The sequence below is a fragment of the Apium graveolens genome, chromosome 4, assembly GCF_009905375.1.
Source record: "Apium graveolens cultivar Ventura chromosome 4, ASM990537v1, whole genome shotgun sequence".
Taxonomy (NCBI): Eukaryota; Viridiplantae; Streptophyta; class Magnoliopsida; order Apiales; family Apiaceae; genus Apium; species Apium graveolens.
The window spans coordinates 206,603,412-206,605,308 of NC_133650.1; the positions used below are offsets into that span (position 1 = coordinate 206,603,412).

At 44.1% G+C, this 1,897-nt stretch overlaps 1 protein-coding gene across 1 annotated transcript; it reads left to right on the forward strand.

The window, feature by feature from the left end:
• Window positions 1-378: 378 nt before the first annotated feature.
• Window positions 379-1,475, forward strand: LOC141719327 (uncharacterized). Its single transcript, XM_074521697.1, has 2 exons — window positions 379-970; window positions 1,039-1,475. The coding sequence occupies exons 1-2, from the start codon at window positions 379-381 to the stop codon at window positions 1,473-1,475; spliced, it is 1,029 nt and encodes a 342-aa protein (XP_074377798.1).
• Window positions 1,476-1,897: the final 422 nt, after the last annotated feature.

Here is a 1,897-nt window from a genome sequence, read left to right on the forward strand (position 1 = left end):
GTACTGGTACGAGAGGAAGGTCAGATTCAGTACCCGGTATATTATGTTAGCAAAAGGCTAATGGATGCTGAAACTCGCTACACCAACATGGAAAAATTGGCGTATGCTTTGATATTTACTTCCAGAAAGCTCAGGCCATATTTCCAGGCTCATAAGGTGGAGGTACGCACCTCGTACCCCCTAAGGCAGGTACTTCATAAGCCCGAAGCCTCTGGAAGGTTGATGAAATGGGCAGTCGAACTTGGGCAATTTGATGTGGAATACAAGCCCAAAACTGCAATCAAAGGTTAGGAACTTGCAGACTTTTTGTTAGAATTTCCCGAAACATTTCATGTGGAGGGTAATGAGTGCACAGTGGAACCTCCACCTAAGGAGGTGATGGAAGAGAATTGCTCCCCCTGGTGGACACTGTATGTGGATGGGGCCGTGAATGGGAATGGAGCAGGTGCAGGTGTGGTGCTGATCAGCCCGGAGGGGCATCATCTACAAAGCTCCATACACTTTGAGTTCAATGTGACTAATAATGATGCGGAATATGAAGCCCTTATTGCTGGGCTCAAGTTGGCAATAAAAATGAAGATTGATAACTTGAATGTCTTCAATGATTCAATGTTCGTGGTATGGCATATTCGAGGTGGGTTCCAGGCTAGGGGTCCACGTACGAACCTATATATGAGGTACTCACAGGAACTCCTTAGCAAATTCAGGGAGGTTCGTTTGGAGCAAATTCTAAGATCAGACAATGCTAATGCTGATGCTTTGGCTAAATTGGGGTCACAAAAGGAAGCAACTTTATTTGGGGTCATTCCCTTGGAGGTACAACGGCATCCAAGAATCCCTAGGCTTGCGGTGTCAGTGGTAGAGGCTGCTACAGAGGAATCGTGGCTTACCCCCACAATTGATTATATAATCAGGGGGTTCTTTCTGCGGATAAAGAGGAAGCTAGGAGGCTCAAGTATAAAGCTGCACGGTACGTGATGTATGAAGGTACCCTGTATAAAAGAGGTTTTAATAAACCATTATTGAGGTACATTTCAGGAAAGCAATGTGAGTATATCATGGCTGAGGTTCATAAGGGTGTATGTGGAAATCATGCTGGGGGTACCTCTTTGACTCACAAGATACTCCGCCAAGGCTATTACTGGCCCAACCTACAAAAGAACTGCTACCGTTACACCAAGGGTTGTGACAGCTGCCAGAGGTTTGCTAACTTCAACAGCAACCCAGCTGTGCCACTTAAGTCACTCACCAGCCCCTGGCCTTTTGCTGTTTGGGGGATTGATCTAACAGGAGAATTACCTAAAGGAAGAGGAGGTGTCAAGTACGTTGTGGTAGCTGTGGATTACTTCACCAAATGGGCTGAGGCTGAACCCCTGGCTACCATCACTTTTGCGAAGCTAAAAGAGTTTGTCTTCGGGGCTATAATTTACAGATTTGGGGTTCCCTACAAGCTAATCTCTGACAATGGGAAGTAATTTTGTCACGCCCCCAACTTAAGCAGCAAATTAAATATAATACTATTACAACATTTTAAAAAGAAGTATACACAACCAACTCCAAGATCTTACAGTTTAGGGTTTGGAACAGCCCAACACTACCATCTATTACAACTGATTTTAAATAGCGAGTCCTCACACAAAACTACTATCTCTTATTCTACCTGAGCTCGAATATAAGCATCAGCATCACAGGTCTTACGGGCAGTCTGCTTGAATCTAACCATAGCTGCTAGCTGTAATATCAGGGTAAAGCAAGGAGTGAGCCAAATGCTCAACAAGTGCTAGCAGTACGATACAAAACATAAATCGAGATAATACATTAAAGAATGACAATGGAAAGACACAACCAATGATACGAGGGATAAAACTATGAGGGATGGCATTATTTTGCTTGTACC